Raw genomic sequence first — 23,011 nt, forward strand, 5'->3', positions numbered from 1 at the left:
TAGAATAATTGAAAGACGTCGGCATATCGTCAAGGCCAAACAGCACATTTCCATACAAGCTAAAATGTAATATCCTAAAACATGGTTTCTAACAAGTCAAAGAAGCGTTATCATTATATATTTCAGGAATTAGAAAATGCAATGGTCTCAGATGTTACCTTTTGTTGGTACAGGGAAATGAGGCGTGAAGCCGCGGATCTACACTCAACTCCAAAGTAAAAGCCGAATAGAAAACTAGCAGAACCTTTATGTACTTCAAATGAATACGCCGAGATATAGTAGTCGAAAAGTATAGATATTTCAAATAGGGTTCTAGCGGCTAAAAAAGAAAAACTCGAAACAGAACGGAATCTAAACAGAATCCCAACGTTAAAGTAGTAATGAAAAAAAAATGTGTTCTTTTCCTTCTTTTTTTTTTGATGGATCGAACCAGATCCTAACAAAACAGAGTGTAGGGATTCCCCTTTTCCCCTCGATCTTGCCCGATCTCCCAAACACTGAAAAATCCCCCTTTAAAATGATTCAACTAGTCTCCATTTATAGGGATTCATTTGTATTAAAGTAAAGAAAGGAGCGTGGGAGAGAGACGAAGGAGCGGGGACAGAGAGGGATGGAGGAGACAGACGTAGGGGGACAAGGGGAAGTGGAAGGAACGTGAGACGTGGGCAACAGAGGGAGCGGGGTGTGGTGAGTGGAGGGAGCATGGGAGAGATGATGGAGGAGAGAGGAGGAAGAAAGAGAAATGGGAGGGATATGCGGCTGAGGAGATGAAGAAAGAAGAGAGAGAGAGTTGAAGAGAGGGATTAGGGTAGATGATGATTTTTTGTTTAAAATGATGGGCCGGTCGGGTCGGGTGATATGAGTGGGCTGGACCGGGTCGGTTGGTTGGTGTAGGAATTGGGCTGGTCCGTCAGGTAGTGAAATGGGTAATGGGCTGGATTATTTGGGCCATTTATTTGGCTGAAATTGTTGATCCTTCCTCCTTTATTTAATTATTCGTGGGCATCTAATTTAACAACCAGTGCAATATATACTATATCAAGACAATTAATAATTAATATGTAAAAAATAAGGATTTAACAAAGTGTTGTTCTGTAATTAATTTAATGAGTCCAAACCTGAAAAAATGAAATGATGACGAATCATTTAAAATTTATGGTAAAGTAATGCTCGTAATGTTGAAAATAACAGTAGCGATATTAATAGTAGTAGCCATAAAAAATAAAAAATAGTGAAAATAAATTATTTAGCTCGTCAGTAAATTTAGAAGCCCGAGTAAATAAATTGAAATAAATGAGGGACAAAATTGGGTGTCAACAAGCTCAAGTCCAATTCCGACGGGTTCGAGGGATGTCCCGAGACCGACGGAAGCAGGGAACATCAGGTCAAAGGTCGGGACATCTAAAGACTTTATGATAGAGCACATTCCTACTCACGGCTCGGGAAGGCTTCCAGCCGCAGTCGCTGGATCGAAGGCAGCTTCCTCCGTACCGTGCTCAAAGGTACCTAACATTCCCCCTTTGTATGGTATTGGTTTTGTCCTTCCGATACAAGCTGTGGCCTCGTATGAAACAATAATTTGCATACAGGATTCTCCTCCTCAATTGGTGGATATTTCCGCCGATGCTGACAAAGCCAAAGGCAAGATAACCGAGGAGTCAATGGGGTCAGAAGAGGCAACCAGTTATGGAAATTATAAAATACCCGCTCCTGGGATGTCGAGTTTCGAGCATCTATCCATCCTCATGGCCAACAGTTTCGGGGTTAATTCCGGTCCAAGGTTGGAGAAAGTCTTTCTTGCCCCTAGTACCGACCCGAATCGGAAGAGGCTAATCTCTTTCAAGGTGTCGGCCGATATGAACATGTTATCTGGGCCGGTTGGGGTGGCCAGCTATCTGTACCCTCTAGTGTCCCAAGAGGACCGCAAGAAAATAGCTAAAGTCAGTGAATCGTGCCTTTTCAACGAGGCTCAGTAGACGTTGAACCGGGTAAGTCTTATTCCTATGCTCTTTTCACTTAGCTTTAGTTTCATGCCTCATTTTAATAACCGCTCCTCTTTCCCTTATAGGCCTCCATGCTTCATCATACAAGCTTCCACCGGCTCAAGAACGAAGTGGATGGGCTTAAGGAGGAGCTCAAAAGGAAGAGTCAGGAGGTGGCCGAGCTCATGGATCTGCATGAACAGAAATTAGAGTACATCTCGTCTCTCCCTGACATTTCGATCCCTAAGTCGGATTTGGAAACGGCTCGCAATGAAGCTGCCGAGGCTAAGCAGGAACGTGACCAGTTAGCAGAGAAGATAAGGACTTTCGAAGTTTACAATAATTTTTTAATAGCCGATGCTAATGCCCCTCCTTCTCAGGCCCGGGCATACGTTAGCCAGATTGATCAACTTCGGGTGGAGCTCGATGGGATCAAACCCGAGCTTAGTGCCCTCTAAGAAACGACAATCGGTGCTGTAGCCGAATGGGATGTTCTCATAGAGCAGCTTCGGGCGATGGTGGAACAAGTAAACGGACTTAGCCGCGGCCGAAGCTGAACGAGATAGACTGAGTCGGGTCATCACCGATCTGCAGGCTGAATATGGAAAGGCTCTTGACCAGATCTCGGGCTATGACGATATGTTAGACCAGTATAAGGCTGACGTGACTACTGCCGAGAAGGCCAGTAATCTTCGAGCCGAGCACGTGCGGTGTTTATCCTGAAGAGAAACCCTCGAAGAAGTCCAAGCTACTGGAGTGGACTTATCAAATCTAATCGAGTAGGCCAAGAAGCTCGAAGTAGAAGCAAAGGCTGTATTCAACCCCGAGGATTTGGATATCGACCTTGAGTTAGCCGGGGAAGAAACCGAGGAATCGGGTGAAGATTAGGCTTGTGGGCCTTATGTCTTTTTTTGTTGTTGTTTTTGTTTTTTGTTTTACGGCCGCTAATTTGAGCCTTTGCAAATCCACTATATGTATGTATAAATGAAAAGAAAAGTCTTCATTTGGCCTATTCATCGCGTTTTGTTGCCCTTTACAAAGTATTCCTCGGTTCATTGTTTGTCCGATTTATGCCATCGTTTTTGGCTTGCCTTATTGTTTCGGCCAGAATAGAATTCAAGTGGTAACGACTCGTGATCGAGTTTCAGTCCGTGTTGACTTTAGTCGTTGCTTTATTTATAAATTGCAAGACAGACCGAATCACAATATTTTTTTGTGTTTTTAGACCGTAATCCTCAACCGTTTTGACCATAGTCTTTCAAGTTTGCGTATGTTTTGTAGACCGTAGTCTTTAACCTAAGAGGCCGTAGCTTTTTAGTATTTTGCAACATTGGATCGCTTTGCTTGAAGTAGATTTTCATTGATAAACCGACCGGAGATGTATCTGCGATCGTTACCGTGGCAAAAACAAACTAATTGGACACGATTCAATCGATCGTTTGGTCCTTACATCTGATCCTATCGTTCAAGCCTTAGCTTTTACATAGTTATCATTTAGCCGATCGGAGATGTATCTGCAATCGTTGCCGTGGCAAGAACAAACTAATTGGACACGATTCAATCGATCGTTTGGTCCTTACATCTGATCCTATCGTTCAAGCCTTGGCTTTTACATAGTTATCATTTAGCTCATGGTATAGTAATCCCTTAGTACTCAAGTCCGAGGTATGAGGGTTCGGGTACTATTAGCCTAATATATGCAGTCTCCAATCTCCGGTCTTTGATCGGTCTGCTCTATTCGCGTAGCACGCTGTTCAGCGCTACCTCATTAAAAACCTTGCCGAAAACCCACTTCGGGACAAAACGATCGAAGGGAAAAAGAGTGCAGCACGTGCTTTCAGTCCTAAGTCCATGACTTTCCAGCTTCCATTGTGCTGCTCTGATGTTCCTCAGGTTGTATCCTTGCGTGGTTAGGTCGAAAAAAAAGAAAAACAAAAAGAAAAGTTATCCGTACCTTCAACAATAATACCTCTTCAGGTGTGCCACGTTCCAGATGTGTTTCAACTATTGTCCGTCTTCGTCCTCGAGCCGATAGGAACCTTTCCCGGTTATTCCAGTGACTCGATATGGTCCTTCCCAATTCGGGGCTAGTTTTCCTTCGTAAGGGTTCTTTGTATGAAGTGTGACTTTCCTTAGTACCAAGTCCCTAATCTGAAAGTGCCTGAAGTTGGCCCTTCGGTTATAATATCTTTGCATCATTTGTTTTTGTGCGGCTATCCAGATATGAGCAATTTCCCTCCTTTCGTCCACGAGATTCAGGCTGGCAGACATTGCTTCATGGTTCGAGTCCTCAGTGGCATATCAAAATCTCAAGCTCGGTTCACCGACTTCGACGGGTATTAGGGCCTCGGCTCCGTATACAAGGGAAAACGGAGTCTCCCCGGTGCTTGATCTCACCGTTGTGCGGTAGGCCCATAAAACCTCAGGCAGAACCTTCTTCTATCAGTGCTTAGAATCGGTCAGTCTTTTCTTTAGATTCTGCAATATAGTTTTATTGGTAGACTCGTCCTGGCCATTCGCGCTCGGGTGATTTCGGGTGGATAAGATCTTCTTGATCATGTATTCTTCAAAAAACTTGCTGACCTTGCTGCCTATGAACTGCTTCCCGCTATCACACGCGATCTCCGCGGGTACCCGAATCGACAGATTATATGGTCATAAATGAAATCAATGACCTATTTTTCCCTGACTTTCTTGGGTGCCGGTGCTTCAAACCATTTAGAGAAATAATCAGTCATAAGCAAAATAAATTGCGTCTTACCTGGGGCCCATGGCAAAGGCCCTACTATGTCCATACCCCATTTCATGAATGGCCATAGGAAAAGGACCGGATGGAGTTCTTCCCCGGGTTGATGTATTGACAGGGCATGCCTTTGGCATTCGTTGCATTTTCGAACGAAGGTTTTGGCATCTTCCTCCATCTCGTTCTAGTAGTATCCCGCTCTGATCAGCTTGCGGACCAATGAATCAGCTCCCGAATGATTCCCACAAGTCCCCTCGTGAATTTCCCTCAGAACGTAGTTGGTTTCTCCTGGTCCTAGGCATCTCGCCAAGGGGCCGTGGAACGATCGTCGGTATAACTGGCCATCGGCCAAACAAAATCTAGCTGCTTTGGTTCAGAGGTCTCTTAATTCCTTGGCATCGGATGACAGCTTTCCTGTTTGGAGATAGTCTATGTATTTGTTCCTCCAATCCCAAGTGAGGCTGGTCGGGTTTATCTCGGCGTGGCCGGTCTCTATGACCGATTTTGTCAACTGCACCATAGCTCTGGAGTTGAAGCCATCCGATTCGACCGAGGATCCCAGATTTGCCAGGGCATCCGCCTCATTATTTTGATCCCGGGGCACGTGTTCCAACGTCCACTCCTTGAACCGGCGAAGGACAACCTGCAGTTTCTCTTGGTATCTCCGCATTCAATCATCCTTAACTTCGAAGGTTCCGTTCGCTTGGTTGACCACTAGGAGGGAATCGCATTTGGCCTCTATGATCTCGGCTCCCAAGCCATTAGCCAGTTCTAAACCTGCAATCACACCCTTATATACTCAGCTTCATTGTTAGTTAAATCAGCCGATCTAATAGATTGTCTTATTACGTCACCTGAGGGAGGTTTAAGAACGATCCCTAACCCGGACCCTCTTACATTAGACGCATTGTTTGTGTAAAGAGTCCAGATTCCAGTACTAGTCCCTGAGGCAAGAAGCATTTCTTTATCAACCTCACGGATCATGGCCGGTGCAAAATTGATCACGAAATCCGCCAGTATTTGGGATTTGATTGAAGCTTGGGGTTCGTATTCAATATCATACCCGCTAATCTTCACAGCCTACTTTGCTAGTCGGCCCGAGAGTTCGGGTTTATGCATGACATTCCTTAGGGGTAGGACGTTACAACGCATATGGGATGACTCTGAAAGTAAGGTTTTAATTTTCTAGATGCGCTCAATAAAGCCAAAGCTAGTTTTTTCCAAATGTGGGTACCTGGTTTCGGCATCACCGAGGGTTCTACTTACATAGTAAATCGGGTATTGCGTACCTTTCTCCTGTCGAACCAGGACACCGCTCACCGCCATCTCGGACACCACCAAGTATAGATACAACTGATCGTTCGCTTTTGGCGTGTGGAGTAGAGGCGGACTTGACAAGTACCTTTTGAGTTCTGTTAAGGCCATCTGACATTCGGGGTTCCATGCAAAGTCAGTCTTTTTCTTTAGCAACGAAAAAAACCGGTGACTTTTGTCCGACGATCTGAAGATGAATCGGCTTAAAGCAGCTATCCGTCTGGTCAATCTTTGTACCCCTTTGATGTCTTTTATCACGGTGATATCTTCGATTGCCTTTATCTTATCCGGGTTGATTTCTATCCCGCGATTCGATACCATAAATCTGAGGAACTTACCCGATCCGACTCCGAAGGCACATTTTTCCGAGTTCAGCTTCATGTTGTACCTCCTTAATATGCTGAAAGTTTCCTGCAAAAATTTCAAATGGTCCTCTGCTCGCAAGGACTTAACGACCATGTCATCTATATAAACTTACATTGATTTCCCTATTTGGTGTTCAAACATGTGGTTGACTAACCGCTGATAGGTGGCACTAGCATTTTTTAAGCCGAAGGGCATTACATTATAACAATATGTGTGTCACGACCCAACCCCGTGGGCCGCGACTGGTATCCTAACTGGATACCCAAACGTACCTACCTGACAGAAACGGCATACCAGACAGATAATCCACACTAGTTGTATACAGACTTAAGCCAATACAAATGCAGCGCGCGCTACAACATACACATACCCGAACATGCTGAAATTTCATATAGGCCGATGAGGCTAACATAACGGACAGAGTCACAAAATCGTACGTACCTACCCGAATCGTAGCAACCCGTAACCCACATACATATCTACAGGCCTCTAACAGACATACAGAATCATATGACGGGATAGGGCCCCGCCGTACCCAGAACTACCATACATACAGAATATACCGATGTCAGAAGATATATACCAAAAGTACACGCTCCGGATCAAAAGGAGCTCTCCAAAATAGCAGAATCAGTGCCCTAGACTGGCGGCGTATCTCCGGGTGCGTCTGTACCTGCGGGCATGTAACGCAGCCCCCGAAGAACCGGGGGTCAGTATGAAAAATGTACCGAGTATGTAAAGCGAAAATATAACAACATAATCATAGTCTGAATCAGAAGCACAGAAATATAGCGAATGGAATCATAATCCAACAGACAGACAAAGGTGTACCGGACAGAGTCATAATTCAGACAGACAGACGGAAGTATACCGGACAGAATCATAATCCGAACGGTCAGACAGAAATGTACCGGACATAATCATAACCCAGAGGGACAGACAGAATCATAGTCCAGACGGACGGACAGAATCATAGTCCAGACGAACAGACAGACTCATAATCCATACGGACAGACAGAATCACAATCCATACGGACAGACAGAAGTATGATCCAAACGGACGGACGGAATCATGCATGCAGAGTCACACAGATTCATACAGAGTCATACAGAGTCATGTGCTTATATAAATGCTGATAGCACATACATACATATATGCAGATCCCGGCCTTCTCATGAGGGGCGCGGTAACAGAACCCGACCCTCTTAGTACGGGACGCGGTGGTCATACAGAATCAGATCATATGCCATCCTGGCCGCCATCCCCATACACAAATCATAATATCATACAGATATAAACAGATCCCGGCCCGCACACCGAGGGACGCGGTGAACAATGCAGAGGAATATGCATGATAACAGAACCTGGCCCGGGACGCAGTAAAGGAAGCATTGAGACATCCACGAACAGATTAATGAGAAACCACATACATACAGATCATTATACAGACTCAATCAAACTGAAGTATGCCAAATGGCGAGTCAAATCAGAGTATTCGGATAGTATTCATAATACGCGCCTATATCCTACTTGGGAAGGCACGACAGATTATTACCGGAATCAGATTTCCAGATGTCAAACCATTTGTAAGATTTATATAAAAAGTAGTCATATCATGATCAGAATAATAGTCCAGATGTTGTCTGTGAGAAACGGACAGAAATAGGGCAATTTAGGTTATACAAAAAGTGTCGGGGCCTTGTGGGCCCACCTCGGACCAACTTGAGGCGACATACGTAAATTACTGATAATAGACCTTATGAGGTCATCCATAGTCATTTGGAAGCATTCCGACTCCGTTTGGGACAATTGCATACAAAAGTTCACTTTAGAGACAAGTTATAAGAAAAGTGATTCAATCTTACTGAAGGAATTGGAGCGGATTTCCACCTCGAATTCCGAGGAACAGAGTCGTATTTAAGGCTCGCGACCGAGCCTATTATGTTCAGAACATTCCTAAGAACGAAGGGGTAGGCTTTACATACCTCAATTGCGCCTTATGCTCGCTTAGCTTCACTTCCAATTTCGTCCAGAATCTACACATGATCATGTTTACCAATTGTCAAATTCAAGCCTTTAAGAATCCAAATTTTATTACATATTTGCCTACCGAAATTTCGGCAACATTTCTCCTATATATATAACATCCCCGAGACTTAGCTCAGCTTAATATATCATCACAGCACCCAACAACAACATCAATAACAACAACAAGTATTATAAAATACACAATATGGCATAACTAGCCATCTTTCCGGCATAACATAGCATCTTTCATTCCGACCTTACACTTCCAAACCAATCTTACCATTTTCATGTTCATCACTTATCAAGATCACTACAACATAATTCGGAGGCATATCATATCGTTTTCACCAAATATACATAAGGTATACACAATATACAAGTTTCCTACCAAAGGCATAATTCACCCACAACTTCCAATCTTTTAGCAAACATGTTCATGACTTATTTCTACCTTCCAACTTCATCAATGACAATCATAATTTGCATCTTACTACTTTCATTTCCATATTTACATAAGTTACAATAAACTTGTATGTTTTTCTACAACAACTTAACAACCATTTTTCCATAGCAACAAGAATCATTACCCTTTCATTCACTTCACAATAACACACTTAACATACTAACAAGATTTAATTCACATTCCATCATCAACATGATGCCACACGGCCATGCCTCATATTTTCCAACCTTCACTAATTTATTCAACTTTCACTTCCAATACAATTTCTACCATAACCATAACTAGAACACAACATAAATTCAAGTCATCATAAGTATGTAACATATACATACACACACGGCCAAAACCTCATACACACGGCCAACTTTCAAACAACACACCCACTTCACAAACTTCCATATTGTTATAAATTCTACTCATTTCTACATAACACAACATAAACCAAACTTCATAACATAAGAAAATGAATTGATTCTTACCTCTTCTCTTCAACTTCCACTTGCCACTAAAGTTGTCCTCTTGCCAAAATAATTATATCACTTTGTAGAGGATCTTGCACTTAGTAATAATCCCACAAGAAATGAATTTTTGAACCAAGGATTTAGCTCCAAGATTTATTTTTTTTTCCTTTCCTTTCCTTTCTTTCTCTAGCCGAATTGCTCTCTTTCTTTTTCTCTTGTTTGTTCTTGTTTTCTCTTGAAGCTTCTTAGGAGCTTATCCCCTTAATATAATTAGTCACATGACTAATTAATGGACTTGGGCCAAAGGCCATCTTGGCCGGTTGGGCCTCCCTTGATTGGGCCTTATTTTCTTATTATTTTGTGAGCCCAAATTGTAGGCTAACTATTATAATTCATGGAACAAGTTTCCAAAATTCCAATTTTGCCCTTGGCCTCCTTTCGTAATTCCACACCAATGTATTCTTAGCCGACACATTCATACCAAGTAAGGTCCAAATATGGCCTCATTCATTACAAGCCAAGTTATCTCGATTTTTTTTTAATATGCAAAAATGCCGGATGTAACAATGTGCTAGACCTAATTATGAATGAGGTTTTTTCTCAATCCTCCGGGTCCATTTGTATTTGGTTGTACCCGGAGTAGGCATCGGGGAAACTCAGTGTGTTGTGACCCACAGTAGCGTCGATCATGCGATCGATGCTGGGTAAAGGAAATGAATCCTTCAGGAAAGCCTTGTTTAAATCTTTATAATCTACGCACATTCTAAATTTATTTCCCCTTTTAGGCACTACTACAACGTTAGCTAACCAATCTGGGTATTTTACCTCTTGAATGGACCCTTTGTTAAGGAGCTTGGTTACCTCGTCTTTGAAGAATGCATGTTTTACCTCGGGCTGTGGCATCCACTTTTGTTTGACGGGAGGAAAACTTGGATCCAGACTCAACTTGTGTGTTGTCACATCTGGTGGAATACCTGTCATGTCTAAATGGGATCAAGCAAAGCAATCTGAGTTATCTTTAAGAAATTCAATAAATTGTTTCCTGAGCTCGGGGGTTAACCCCGTGCCAAGGTATACCTTCTTATCCAATGGGTGAGTGAACATTGTGATTTTCTCGAGTTCTTCGACCGTGGATTTAGTGGCATCTGAATCATCGGGCACCACAAATGTCACACCCCGACTTTACTAGGGTGTGATGGGCACCCGACCCTTACTTAGGGTCAAGCGACCCTCCGACTCCTATTACATACATTATCTTTTAGACCGCTAAATCAAATAAACATGAAATACATAATAAAGCTTTCTGAAATATTCTTTTGTTTCTTCAAATCAAATGAAATCTGTAATTATATGAAACTTAGATCATAACATGAATGACGCATCGGCTGATAGAGCCGCTTACTGAACTGACAACCACTACCCACAACTCTGTCTGCAAAGTCTCTAACTTCGAACAAGACATGATAGCATAGTACGCTGACTCGGCTACACTCCAGGGCCAAATGGAGCTCGCCAACTTTGCTGGAACATCATCTATAATAGCTTCAACTCATCTGGGTGTACCTGCGTGGCATGAAACGCAGCCCCCGAAGAAAAGGGGTCAGTACGAGCAATGTAATGAGTATGTAAGGCATAAATGATAACATATTAAAATAGACAGAACATGAACAACAACATAGTAAGAAACATATGGAAGGTATAAGAAAAGATACGACTGTAACTACCTGCCTCTTAAGGCGGAATCATGCATGCTTACTTTTACCTTTATATACATACATAACCTGTCTGAATCACATAACATCATTAGCCCGCGTCCGGGGTAATCATCTCATGCCGCCCACTAGTGGTGATCATGCCCGTCCCTCTAGGCTCAGTGTAAACATAGCAGCCCGCCTTAGCGGTGACATGCCCGGCCATCTAGACGCGGTGTAAACATAGCAGCCTGCCTTAGAGGTGACATGCCCTGCCATCTAGGCACGGTGTAAACATAGAAGCCCGCCTTAGCGGTGACATGCCCGTGCCATATAGACACGGTGTTATTATCCATCGTAGGCATGCATAAGAGCCCAACCAAACGCTATAACTTTATCGGAGTGACGTAAGGTCGGGAACCTCCGATTACATTATGAGATGATCATGATCGTCACGTCTCACCTTGAAGGAACTAGTATTTTAAGGCGAGACGAGCAATGAATAACAACATACGTAAACCGACTCTGAAGACTCAAAAACAAGTTTCGGGTCAATCCGATTTAGTATAAGAAAGTTATGAGCGTTTAAAGTACAGAACTTTCTACGATCATTTCAGAAGCCATTTTTGGAGAATCATTCTTGTCATGGTCTTCTTAAAAAATATTCTCATCCTTAATATCATCAATATCGTCGTAAAACATATCCATTATTTTATCATAAAAGCTTACAATACCACAAACCTTTGTTTTGGAGAAATACGAACATTTTGGAAAACATTGACGGGTTATCGGAAAAGAGAATTATGCCTTGGAATCATAACCATCTAACTTTTGAAAAACAAGTAAGATATGGAAACAATTATGAAATCATAACATCGGGATCATGCCTTGAAAGAAAGGGACGAGCCTTAATATACCTGTGCCGCGCCTTACTAGCTACACTTATTCGTCCAAACTTGTTAGTCTTTCTCCACACATCTCCTTCACTCGGCTAGGGCTTGAGATTGCACAAATGAGTGATTGTCTTACTCCAACAACTACACCATGTTGTAAAGGACCTTCCATTTAGTAGAAAGTCTAGAAGAAATTAATTTTTCTTGATCAAATTCTAGGGCCTCTCCACTCCTAGCCATGGCCGAATAGCCTTGGAATTTTTCTTCTATTTTCTCCAAGTTTCTTCATCTTTTTAAAAGATGAAGACAAATATATCTTGTGTATTTTTTCCCCCATTTAGCTATATATATATATATTTAGGTCCCTTAAGTAAGAGTATGGACACATGTCTCCCTTCTCCATTTCTCTAGAGTTTTCTTTCTTTTTCTTGAATTTTTCTAAAATGGTCAAAGAAGACTAATTGTCTTCTTATGCAAGCTTTGGCCCCATGTGTTTTTATTATTTATAATTAGCCCCCCATTTAAATAAAATGTGAGCACATACTACCCATGCCACACGGCCATCTTGAAAATTTCAAGAATTTTCTTGAATATTTGTGAAATTACCATTTTGCCCCTAGGCTTTCCACAATATTACCATGGACCATTTTGCGACTTTTCCTTTTTACCCTTAACCTTTCTCAAGATTTCCATACTACCAATGTTCATGAATAATATTCGCAACCAACTTGTACATTGAAATAAATTTGGAAGATGGTCATTCCCTTAACTTGCCACGACTACCTTGAAATATCCGAACGTATAAAATACGGGATATAACATCCTCCCCCCCTTTATAACATTCGTCCTCGAATGTTCAACTGATCTTGTGGGGTGTCATAATACTTCGGGAGGGTCCCTTTTATAGTCGTTCTTCTCTTCGTGCCCGTTCCTTGTCCTTTACCTTATTCTCCTTATACTGGAGCTCCTAAGTCTTTACACGAGTCCTCGTCCCTCGTCATAGGTTTCTTAATCTACTGCGCCATCTCATTATCCTTGTCCTTCCCGGGTCATTTCTTGACACAAGTATTCTTGTCTTTGATCTCCTTGTAATGGTGCTCGTTCGTCCCTGAACTATTTCCTAGTGTCCGATGAACTCCTTTATTTTATTCATAGGCACTGCGTTCTTTCTCTCTTTCAAAACTCTCAGACTACCAATTATTGATGCCTTCGTTATAATAGTCGTCGTCGTTCGAAATATTCCTTACTTACTTCCGATGTACCGACATATTTTAAATTTTGGCTCCGAACTAATAAGTTTCCTTCCTTTGGACTTGAAGCCTATAATATGTTCTCCCCCCCCCCCCCCTCCTTTTTGGGGTTCCTTATATGCCAACAGTCCTTTTATGAAGTCTTCGTCTATACCTTATTCCTTGTCTTCCTCCCAACTCCGTGCCTAACATGTCGAAAACTTCTTGTCCTAGGTTTTTCTTTTACTTTCCGTCGATGTCCTCATTTTCACACCCTTCCACCCACTACTCGTCCCTTCACTTTCTTAGCTCACTTGATTGTAATTCTTCCTTGACTACGTGTTTGTGTTATAGCTGTGCGTCCATTTTCCTTGAGTGTTTCGCTACTTTGTTATTAACACAGAATCCTTACAGCTTTCACTCTCCCCATCCTTGTTCGTTGAGTCGTTGACTATAGCTACGCATCTATTCTCTTACATATATCCCCCTATCCTAGTCTCTATTCTTTTAGCCCCACTTATTAAAATTATGTCCTCAGACCTCACACATTTCTCTTCTATTCCATATTACCACACTTTATCCCTTTCACATGCCTACCTTTAAATTTTTACCCAAATAGTCTCGTACTTTACTGGTAATTTCTCTCGAAATTTCACTTCACTAAGGTTTTCTTAACTTTCATCTTTTCCCGACATTTTGATCTCCTTATTCCCCATCTACTCACTCACTTTCTTTTCCAAATATCATTGTGTAAAAATTTCCAATCTTGACCTGTAGTAAGAATAATGGTATCTTATCTTGTAACACTCGTACCATTTACCTTTGTTGCTACTTGGACTTCGGTGTCCTTACTCCATTGATGCCGTCCATATCGTAGCACCGGTCGTTGGGGCACACGTGTCCACTGGTGCAATCACAAATGAGATATTACGCATTCATATATATATATATATATATATATATATATATATATATATATATATATATATATATATATGATTACTATCGACTATCCCACAAAATACTTCCAAACGCTGTTCAAGCCTATGCAAATTCCGAAGCTGTACTGCACTTTCTTTCTCTTCACCAGTCTAGTCTGCCTCGTCCTACACGTTTTCTTAAGGTTTCCAGCCATCCCATATACTCTAGTTTTTCTTAGACTACCCTAGCTTCTCATTTGTCTCTTATGTCCGGATATGTAGAATTCTTGCATACTTCCAAGGGGGGTCACCCATCCTCCCACCTTAGCACGCTTAACCTCGAAGCCTTGGTGGAATTCGGTGCCTTAGTGCTTATATAATCGCGTCCACTTCCTCGTATGTCCTTTACTACATAATCTGGAGCGAGACAAGGTTTTACAGATTCCAAAGCATATTCGCAACACATCCCTTCTTTTACAATTACTGTTTTACCCTTTTTGATCTTCAATAGTCACCTTTGCAAATTCTTATCATTCAAAATTTGTACGCCGCAAATACCCACAATACCGTACAGAGTATATGGCTACATATCACATTCTAGCCATCCAGAACCTTCTGTTTCAGGTAACAGGACAAGTATATCCAGACTTACCTCTGTGACTTGCCATATCGTCACTTGCCATCTTCCGTCGATACTAGGCGTCTGCGGAAATCGACGATTAACATAAGAAATCTTATTTCCTATAACTTGGCTCTATCGCACGATCTAAGACTGAAAGAAGGTCAACAATTCCTAGATGCCCCGCAGCCTCCTGTTTATAAATGTGGCCGAATTTACACCCATAAACAGGACTCCACTGGACACGACTTTGCAGACAACCCCTAGGACGACCTGCTCTGATACCACTTTGTCACACCCCGACTTTACTAGGGTGTGATGGGCACCCGACCCTTACTTAGGGCCGAGCGAACCCTCCGACTCCTATTACATACATAATCATTTGGACCGCTAAATCAAATAAACATGAAATACATAATAAAGCTTTCTGAAATATTCTTTTGTTTCTTTCAAATCAAATAAAATTTGTAATTATATGAAACTTAGATCAAAACATGAATGACGCATCGGCTGATAGAGCCGCTTACTGAACTGACAACCACTACCCACAACTCTGTCTGCAAAGTCTCTAACTTCGAACAAGACATGATAGCATAGTACGCTGACTCGGCTACACTCCAGGGCCAAATGGAGCTCGCCAACTTCGCTGGAACATCTTCTATAATAGCTTCAACTCATCTGGGTGTACCTGCGCGACATGAAACGCAGCCCCCGAAGAAAAGGGGTCAGTACGAGCAATGTACTGAGTATGTAAGGCATAAATGATAACATAATAAAATAGACAGAACATGAACAACAACATAGTAAGAAACATATGGAAGGTATAAGAAAAGATACGACTGTAACTACCTGCCTCTTAAGGCGGATTCATGCATGCTTACTTTTACCTTTATATACATACATAACCTGTCTGAATCACATAACATCATTAGCCCGCGTCCGGGCCTCCCGCGTTCGGGGTGGTAATCATCTCATGCTGCCCTCTAGCATGCCCGTGCCATATAGACACGGTGTTATTATCCATCATAAGCATGCATAAGAGCCCAACCAAACGCTATAAATTTATCGGAGTGATGTAAGGTCGGGAACCTCCGATTACATTATGGGATGATCATGATCGTCACGTCTCACCTTGAAGGAACTAGTATTATAAGGCGAGACGAGCAATGAATAACAACATACGTAAACCGACTCTGAAGACTCAAAAACAAGTTTCGGGTCAATCCGATTTAGTATAAGAAAGTTATGAGCGTTTAAAGTACAGAACTTTCTACGATCATTTCAGAAGTCATTTTTGGAAAATCATTCTTGTCATGGTCTTCTTAAAAAATATTCTCATCCTTAATATCATCAATATCGTCGTAAAACATATCCATTATTTTATCATAAAAACTTACAATACCACAAACCTTTGTTTTGGAGAAATACGAACATTTTGGAAAACATTGACGGGTTATCGGAAAAGAGAATTATGCCTTGGAATCATAACCATCTAACTTTTGAAAAACAAGTAAGATATGGAAACAATTATGAAATCATAACATCGGGATCATGCCTTGAAAGAATGGGACGAGCCTTAACATACCTGTGCCGCGCCTTACTAGCTACACTTATTCGTCCAAACTTGTTTGTCTTTCTCCACACATCTCCTTCACTCGGCTAGGGCTTGAGATTGCACAAATGAGTGATTGTCTTACTCCAACAACTACACTACGTTGTAAAGGACCTTCCATTTAGTAGAAAGGCTAGAAGAAATTAATTTTTCTTGATCAATTTCTAGGGCCTCTCCACTCCTAGCCATGGCCGAATAGCCTTGGAATTTTTCTTCTATTTTCTCCAAGTTTCTTCATCTTTTTAAAAGATGAAGACAAATATATCTTGTGTATTTTTCCCCCCATTTAGCTATATATATATATATATATATATATATATATATATATTTAGGTCCCTTAAGTAAGAGTATGGACACATGTCTCCCTTCTCCATTTCTCTAGAGTTTTCTTTCTTTTTCTTGAATTTTTCTAAAATGGTCAAAGAAGACTCATTGTCTTCTTATGCAAGCTTTGGCCCCATGTGTTTTTATTATTTATAATTAGCCCCCCATTTAAATAAAATATGAGCACATGCTACCCATGCCACACGACCATCTTGGAAATTTCAAGAATTTTCTTGAATATTTGTGAAATTACCATTTTGCCCCTAGGCTTTCCACAATATTACCATGGACCATTTTGCGTCTTTTCCTTTTTATCCTTAACCTCTCTCAAGATTTCCATACTACCAATGTTCATGAATAATATTCGCAACCAACTTGTACATTGAAATAAATTTGGAAGATGGTCATTCCCTTAACTTGTCACGACTACCTTGAAATATCCGAACGTATAAAATACGGGATATAACAACAAAGGTCCTCGGTACTCTGAACTTTGACTCTTCGTCTGGTGTGTCTATGTTCCGATCTTCCTAGGATTCCGAGATCGAAATCTGTGATTGCTATTTGGCATTCTTCCCTTCGTTCCGATCCGGCACCATTATAAGCTTAATAGATTCTTCAACCGCGAACATTTCCCTTGCGGCCTGTTTTTCACCACGGACGGTTTTGATACCTCTGGGGTCGGGAATTTCAATACCTGAAGCATAGTTGAGGGGACCGCTCTCACGAGGTGAATCCACAGTCTTCCCAGCAATGCATTGTATCCCATGTCTCCCTCTGTCACATAAACAATTTTCTGCTATGTACCTCCTGCCATGTTGATCCGTAAAGTGATCTCACCCTTCGTCGTCTCGCATGCCATGTTGAATCTATTGAGGAATCATATTGCTGGCACGATCTGATCTAGTAGTCCCAGCTGCTTGATGACTCTCCATCAGATGATATTAGCCGAGCTACTTAGATCAATTAGCCCACATTTGATTCTAAATTTATTGACAAAGACAGATATTACCAGTGCGTCGTTATGAGGCTGGGCGATGCCTTCCAAGTCCTCATCGCCAAACGAGATAGGACCGTCGGGGTCATCATTCCGAATACGCTTTTCCCTTGTTATGGAAATCTTGGTGCGTTTTACGACCAGCCCAATGGGAGCGTCTGTTCCTCCCATGATCATATGTATCACCTGCTGAGGCTCTTCCGACCTATCCTGCTTGTTGGAGTCCACTTTCTTGAAATGTGTTTTTGCTCGTTCACTTAGGAATTCTCGAAGGTGTCCCAAATTGAACGGGCGGGCAACCTCCTCGCTCAGCTGCCGACAATCTTCGGTTCGATGGCGGTGAGTGTGATGGTATTTGCAAATAAGGCTTTTATCCCGCTTCTCTGGATCATACTGGATTGGTCTTGGATGCCTTATTTCTCTGTTACGGATAACGACCGTTGCTAGGGTCGCTACATCTACGCAGAAATTATACTCGTATAACCTTGGAGTTTCTCTGTTTCCTGAGGTTCTATCGGCAGCATTTCTATTTATTAGTCCTCGACTACTTTGGCCTCGATCGTTCCTTCGATCATTTCTCCTATCAGTCTTGCCCGATTCGGCGTCGCGCCAATTTCCCCTTCGATCGGGCGGGTAAGGTTGGTACCTGTCATACGATGATCTGGAATCCGATCTGCAGCCCTCTTCGATCGGTCACTCCCTTTACCAGAATGCCATGATACCGAAGCGGTCCTCAGAATCTTATCATCTTTGACCTTGATCTTTGATTGATACATGTTTTGTACATCAGCTCAGGCGATCGCCGGGTACTCTATCAGATTTTGCTTTAGCTCCATAGATGTGATCGAGCTTCTTGAATTGAGTCCTTGAGTGAAAGCCTGAACGACCCAATCGTCAGTGACCGGAGGTAAGTCCATGTGCTCCATTTGGAATCGAGCCATAAACTCGCGTAGGGTCTCGTCATCTCGCTGCTTGACGTTGAACAGGTCCGATTTTTGGGTTTCGACCTTGATGGCCCCGGCATGGTCCTTGACAAAAGCATCAGCGAGCATGGCAAATGAATCAATTAAATGCTCGGGCAAGTTATGGTACCAAATCATTTCCCCCTTCGACAGGGTTTCCCCGAATTTCTTAAGCAGCACTGATTCCCTTTCGTCATCGGCGAGATCATTGCCCTTAATAGCACACGTATATGCAGTCACATGTTCATTTGGGTCCGTTGTCCTATTATACTTCGGGATATCGGGCATGCGAAATCTCTTAGGGATTTTCATCGGCATTGCACTAGGCGGAAATGGCATTTGGACGAATGCTTTCTAATCCAGTCCCTTCAACACCGGTGGGGCCCCCGGAATCTAATCGACCCTTAAGTTATAGTTCTCCACCTTCTTATCATTTGCTTCTATCTTCTTTTCGCCGGAATCGACTCGTTTCGTCAATTCTTCAAGCCTTCTGATCAGTTTGTCGCTTTTCTCGAGATGGTTCTCGTTATTCCGAGCAACATATTTTTCTTCCGTATCCTGGGTCTGTTCTGATGGAGAAATATCGGGTGCCTGAATACGGTTCTGCAATTGCGCTATGATCTCTTGCTGGGCCTGTAATTGGGCCATAGTCATGTCTAACTGGTTTTGGAGCTGTTGCAGCATGGCTCCGTTATTCTCGCCGGCTGGTAAGTTGCCCACCGATGATCCGGCTTGAACAGGATTAACAGGAGGCGCGTTGTTGTTAGGTACGCCCCCATCGTTATGTTCATGGTGGCTTGGCCCGACTTGATAGTTGACGGAATGGGAATCCGAAATTTCTGGTATACCTGAAATCAAACCTTAAAGAACAAGTGTAAAATATCGAGTGTAACCAGAATTTGTATTGAACCGCCATTACTATCTCTGGCCCCACGGTGGGCGCCAAACTGTTTATCCTTAAAATGGTGAACAATTAAATTTATGCGTGATGCCAAAGATATGTGGCTCAATTTAATTCAAGATGGGATTGCGGGATAAATGAATTAGTAAATAAAGAAGCAGATCTGACTAAATATTAATAATGACTGGCCTCGGGTATCAGAACCGAGGTCGAACCCCTTTGCCGGGTGTTTACACAATGAATAATGATGATCAACTTAGAAAAATATGAATGAACGCAAGTGATTCTATGGCCTTTTTGGCATGAACTCTTTCTCTCTTTCTGTTGCCGAACCCCCTCCAATGGATGGGGACCTCCTTTTTATATCACAGAGGAGTCCTAACCCTAGTACAATTCTAAGTAAGGAAAAGAAATCTGGTGACAACTGTTGCCGAGATTGACGCCGAAATATCCAGTTAAGGGCGAATATTCCGGTCTTCTCCTTATGGTAGTTAATCGCCTCTCCTTTAACGCCTCGTTCCAGATCGAGCTCGAAGCCTCATCCTCGATAAGCCGGTCGTATCGTACCCGAACATAATCAAGACATCGGGAAACTGAGCATGTCCGTATCCTCGGTTTTACCCGTATACAGACACACAAATATCTCTTTTTCATTTCCTCCTTTTATTTATTTATTTACTCCCTTCGTCCCATAATAAGTGTCAACTTAGCCAAAACCACTCATATTAAGAAACCAATAATGCAATGTAAAGTTTACCAAATTACCCCTATATAATAAAAATTAATTACTTTACCTTTTGATTAGAGCATGCACAAAAAGTAAGCCTTTTGACATTGGGAATACAACAATACGAAGTTACTATGTGGTTTTTTCAATCATCATTTAGATGTTACTTTCTTGTCCAAGGGTAGAATTGAAAAAACTAGCCAATTTATGTGTTGGTTTCCTAAGGTGATACTTATTATGGGACAAAATTGTTTTACTAAGGTAACACTTATTATGGGACGGAACGAATATTATTCAGGGTTGACCCACATGAATGACCCAAAATTATTTCCTTTTGATAGGTGCAGCCTTTGAGATGTGGCAGTGTTTCTGTACCTTATTGAGTTATAAAAGTGCCTAATTTATTTATATAAATAACTAACTAAATTAGTATGAACACACAGGGTCGTGAGCTACGTGAAGTCTTACAAGCCTTTGAGAAGCAAAATTCTAATCAATCTACATATAGACTATAGACAACGTCATAATAACAGAAGGTTGACATATTTATATATCCAACTATAGAAACTCAGCAAACTTGTGTCTGCGGTTTCAACAAAAGAAAATTAAGCCTCTAAACATCAAAAAGAAAATAGCTAGTCAATATGAATGAGAGATAATGTCTCTATATCAAAATATAAAATCTTTAATTCTTGTTGTTCATGTTGTGGTTGACATTATTTTTGATAGCCTCTTTGGATTCTTCAGCCTTGCCAATTACAGTGTCTTTCATCTTTTGGGTAGTGTCCTTAACTGAACCCCATGCTTCTTGGGCTGTTTCTTTTGCTTTTCCAGCCATGTCTTGTGCTGCATCCGCCACCTTATCTCCCATTACCTTTGTTTTCCGCATCACCTGTCATATACACCATAGATATATGCATATTTAATTAGTTAGCCACATAAGTTTAAACTAATACTCATTAATTAGTATTCGTTTATGTTTATCAGAAATGAAAAACAAACAAATTATATAAACTAGGAATAGAAAAATCGGCCAATAAAATCATGACCCGATTATTTAATAATCAATCAAGATATAATTACAGTCCAAATCCTATTTGGAGTTCTAATTTAAAAAATAACCAGCAAACGTATTAGTGTTGCATATTTAATTTAAGTATAAATATACACATATAGTATACTTAAATATCCACATACTATACATATAGTATATATGAATATACATATAATATACATAATTGGTTTATATATTTTGGCTAGCGGTCGTGATTAATTTGACCAACGGGCAAAAAAAAACCCCTTTAAACAACTCAACTCATTTTGACCTGCCCAATCCAACTCGACTAAAAATAGGACTGATATACAGCCTAAATTAACCCATAATAAACTTTGTCTCAATATTAAGAAGACATTTTTTATGTCATATATAGCCATAATAAAAGAAAAAAAGTTCTACTAGGCACGTAAACAAATTATTAGAAAACAAATAAAGAATTTAAAACTTAGTTGAGTTGGATGGATTAGGTTATGACCCGGTTTTTAGCTTAGTTCAACCCAAGAAACAATTGGATCAATTAAGCCAACGCATTTTGACCTGCTCAAATTCAATCCAGTCCTCCCATTTAACAGCCCTAGTATAAATATTACTAGAGTCTTACTAATTACCTCATCAGCAGCAGAGGCAGTCTCGTTTTTGGCTTCTTGGCCGGCTTTTTTGGCTGTTTCAGCGCCTTGTTTCGCTGCATCAACACCTTTTTCAGCTGCGTTACGAGCCTCATCTTTAAATGCCATCCCTAGATGTCGTTTACTTACCTGTTGCCCACACATTTATCTAATTACATAATTCTTCTAAAATATATATTTTTCTTAAAAATAAAGTCGAACATGCATTGCCAGTAAATGCCTTTTAATGTAAACTATTAGATCATTTACTCCCCGTATCAATTTATGTGACACTTTTCGTTTTTTTCAGGAGTTAAATTATATAAATTTTGACCATTTAAAATGTATTTTTTCATCATATTGACATGACAAGAATTGAAACTTATAGTATAGTTTTTAATATCTAAATTTTAATTTTAAAATATTGAGTTAATCTATCTAATTTAGCTTCAAATTAAAGATTAGTCAAACTGACTCTTGAGAAATGAAAAGTGTCACATAAATTGGGACACGGGGAGTAAATGTAATCGCAAGTAACCACTCATAATAGGTGAGACCAGTAATTACTTAAAAAATAAAAAATAAAATAGTGTTATATTGTAGGTTAAATCAGATATTGTAAAAAAACATTACTATTAAGCATGATCACCTGGAAAGGTTTGGGTGTTGCACCAACAAATACCCTAGTCCTCAAAGGGCTATGTCCTATGATAGCTCGTGCATTTTGGATCTTTGTAAGAGTAGGTATTAGAGTCATGCTTGTCATTTCTCTATAATTTATTTATTTATTCTTGAAATTGATTTGATTGTTCTTCGTAATTTGTTCTATTCGTTGGAAGGGTTATTTATAAATGGGAAGAGAGAGATTAGAGTCCCTTGAGCTGAGCTAGTATTTGAGGTTATAATTTCTTGCCTGTTTTTCGTGTCTTAAGTTGCCACTCACTAAAAACTTACAATAGAAATGTACGGATCGCTCTCTTCTTCACTACCACTAATTAATCCTTTTAATTTGTCTGCAAAAATAAATAAGAAGATATATAATGAATGTAATTACAAATTAATCACTAATTTAGAAGTGAAATTTCATGCGGGGATCCCACAAATTTTTAAACCATT

The 23,011-nt window shown here is 40.9% G+C and overlaps 1 protein-coding gene across 1 annotated transcript; it reads right to left on the reverse strand.

Moving 5' to 3' along the window:
• Nucleotides 1-20,713: 20,713 nt before the first annotated feature.
• LOC132610702 (desiccation-related protein PCC3-06-like) lies at nt 20,714-22,714 on the reverse strand. Its single transcript, XM_060325058.1, has 3 exons — nt 22,545-22,714; nt 21,899-22,045; nt 20,714-21,125 (listed from the first exon to the last, which is right to left on the reverse strand). The coding sequence occupies exons 1-3, from the start codon at nt 22,659-22,661 to the stop codon at nt 20,919-20,921; spliced, it is 471 nt and encodes a 156-aa protein (XP_060181041.1). The 5' UTR covers nt 22,662-22,714; the 3' UTR covers nt 20,714-20,918.
• Between the last annotated feature and the right edge of the window lie 297 nt (nt 22,715-23,011).

The sequence above is a fragment of the Lycium barbarum genome, chromosome 9 (assembly GCF_019175385.1).
Source record: "Lycium barbarum isolate Lr01 chromosome 9, ASM1917538v2, whole genome shotgun sequence".
Lineage (NCBI taxonomy): Eukaryota > Viridiplantae > Streptophyta > Magnoliopsida > Solanales > Solanaceae > Lycium > Lycium barbarum.